We start from the raw sequence: 3,131 nt of genomic DNA on the forward strand, positions 1-3,131 counted from the left end.
CGCTACATCGAATCCGCAGTTATAGTGTACGACATCTTGCTGCTGGAACGATTGCTGAACTGAACTGTGGATTGGAACACTCGGGAACCAAATACTAGAAAAATAATCGAGCATATGGTCTTGCGGTATTTTGAGCAAAGACAAAGACTCAAACAGAGCACGGCTCTTACGGGAAAGGATGGAAGCCGTGGACGGCAATTCCAGACATAGGTCCGTATTTGCCTACTGAGTCCTGTGCTCGGGAAGTGCCCAGGTAATTGTGCTTTCGATCACTAATTGTTGGCCCCAGAAATGCTCTGGCAGCTCTGAACCGGCTGGACATGGACAAAATCACTCGAGATGGCATCGATAACCATCATAAAGTACCCACCCCAGGATTGAGCTTGTCAATTGCTCCGTTGCTGAGCCCTACAACAACATTTCCGGGGGCCCAACCCCCATACTCGTGTTCCTCTTCCGCCACGCCTTCTAACATGGGGACTTTCGAGTATATTTCACCTCCCTCATCCAGACGGACAACTGTGGATGATAAAGCTTCTGCCCCACGTCAGTCGTTACCTTCGATTCAGGAAGCCCTTGGAGGCGATGGGACGAAGCCATTCTCGGCAACCATAGTACATCCACTTTCAGCAACCTCACGAGTAGGCCAGCCAACGTTGTCTTTTGGTTCTGGACAAACCCTTCCTGAAGCACCCTCAGGTCCACCTAACCCCTTCTCCCAGGGCTCAGCAGCTGATCAGACATCGGAAAATGATCCCTACATATCTCACCCTGTCCAGCATCAAACCCCTCATGCAGAGCAGGACAGAATCAAACCAAGGTTTCCGTCTATCAACACCACAGAAGCCTTAGCCGCTTCCTCGCATACATATCAGTCGAAGTCTCCGAAACCAAGATCTGCTCATCCAGTGCCCACCAATTCATACAACCAATCACCTCACATCAAGAATTACAACCCTTCTGCTGACACATCACCAACTCATTATCCGAGTTATCGGTCTCCATACGCTTACTCTGGAGGCTCTTCAAACCCTCCCCCTTCTACATATCCGTCTGCCCCCGATTACAGTCGCTTCAACCCGGCTTTCAAGTTCGATGACAGAAAGCAGTCTATTCCAAGAAGCCATCCCTCACAACCCTACAGCGATTCTATCAAGCGCCATCTTGATATCTTTGACTTTGAGATGGCACTTAACGAGGTGTGCATCAACTTCTACCCCTTAGTGATATTTGTCTGACCTATGTAGGTTTCCGAGGGTTCTGGTCGAGCACTTGAGTTTTCGCGCATTTGGAAACAACGGGCCCATCAACGTCAAAGATCAGTGCAGTTGCCTGAGAGTCTACCAAGTTTGTCAGAGCTTGATGACTTGATGCGCCAGTCTAGTCGAGTTGTTGAAGCATTTAGCCGCATTAAAGAAGCGGTCATAGCGCAGCAGCATGCTCTTGCTGAGGAGCAAGCTCGGGCTTTGAAGCGAGAACACTACGACGATGAGTCGACTGGCTTTTCTGGAGAATACAAAGAAAATGGTGGTTTTGCAGCTGGAGACTCCAAGAAGAGAAGAGGCGTAAGTGGTTGCCTTTGATTTCCCTACCGCCAGCTCAAAGGCTAACATCTTCCTGTGTAGAAGGCCGCACCCCCTGGGAGGTGCCACAGTTGCAACCGAGCCGAGACACCAGAGTGGCGACGCGGACCTGATGGTGCTCGCACCCTATGCAATGCATGTGGCCTTCACTACGCCAAGCTTACTCGAAAGATGGCCGTCAACAAAAATGCTGCGCTTTCCGGTTCCAACCTTCGTCCCAAGAATTCGGAAGCACACTCGACTTTGTAAAAGCTTTTTGCACATATAATTACCGTTCCCTCGCTCAGACTGTTATGAATTTCATATATTCAAGACGACAGATGATCGAATGCCTTTTTACCAGCCTCAGCTTTCATGCTGCCTTGATACCCTTCAGCGATGTTTTTGTCTCTTTTAGGAGATTATCGAGGTTTTCAGATCTCGACTGGATTGGCGTTCTATGCTAGCATTGGCAGGTTAAGCATTGGCTTCTAGCAATGAGCGTTCTTTGAACATCGTTGTATCGTGGCATCTACAGCAGATGCTGCGAATTTTAGCCTTATCAGAGGCGTTTTTGAGCGTTTGTTGGTGGAAGAATTTTTACGAATTTCATTTATTTACAAAGATACCCCATCAGCCTTTTTAGAGGCTCTGTTTTGCTGGGGTTTCACCACTTTCACCCTTCTATCAGTTCCCAAGGTTGAGCAGTCCTTTTATTGATAGTTGAGGCTGTGGGAGTTAAGAAGGATGTTGCAGCTTTGTGTGGGGCTAGGCTACCAGGGCTCTGTATCGAGCTCACAAAAGCTTCCATCAATGTGTACAGGCAACTAGCTATCATAATAATGTTGCAAAAGTGTATGATCGGTCTTCCTCCACATGACTCATTACTGCAAACTGCAGCTCGGCAAATACCGGTATTGGTGATAACGGTAATTTACGTAGTGGAGTGTGGATCCGCATTTCATCCCGGAGAACACGGAGCATCATCCGACCAAGTGTGGCACAGATCTGACCACGCCAAGCACGAAGGTGGAAGAGAAGGATCCACCGCAAGATTAGAACAGCAACCAAAATCGTGGGGTTTTACGTAGGAAAGAATAATGCGATCACCGGCCACTGATCAAGGACCGATCGACAGGGCACTTGCGAAAAGGCCATCATATATTCAATTTTCAAGCCAATCATGGCAGGTGGCCGACGTGTGCACGGGATGGTTTCACCGATCGTCATGACCTTATCTGACCCAAAAGATCTATCTAGTTCAGGATGCGAGATCCTTGATCTCGTAAGCAACCAATTCAAGGCGGAGGTGCGTCTTGCACATCAACTCTTACGTCTTGGGCACTCATGCAGAGATCGCCTATGTCATACGTTTTGCCGCGGGCCTTGAAATTTGCCGATAATGAAATACGAGATTGGGCCAAGGATCTTGCTGTCGTATTTTTCCATGCATCTGGCTTTTCCGAGATTAGATAACAAAGTGGGTTGATACTGCAGTCCAAGACTATTGATCAAACACTTCCCTTTAGTAAGAGCATGAAGTTCCTTGTCAGAACATCGTCAACCCGC

At 48.2% G+C, this 3,131-nt stretch overlaps 1 protein-coding gene across 1 annotated transcript; it reads left to right on the top strand.

Annotated features, from left to right (window-relative positions):
* Positions 1–320: 320 nt before the first annotated feature.
* EPUS_00825 (uncharacterized protein) lies at positions 321–1,832 on the top strand (the record flags this gene model as incomplete). The annotated part of the gene is made up of 3 exons (XM_007801605.1): positions 321–1,199; positions 1,248–1,565; positions 1,626–1,832. The coding sequence occupies 3 exons, from the start codon at positions 321–323 to the stop codon at positions 1,830–1,832; spliced, it is 1,404 nt and encodes a 467-aa protein (XP_007799796.1).
* Positions 1,833–3,131: the final 1,299 nt, after the last annotated feature.

Source organism: Endocarpon pusillum (assembly GCF_000464535.1).
Source record: "Endocarpon pusillum Z07020 unplaced genomic scaffold scaffold1300, whole genome shotgun sequence".
NCBI lineage: Eukaryota > Fungi > Ascomycota > Eurotiomycetes > Verrucariales > Verrucariaceae > Endocarpon > Endocarpon pusillum.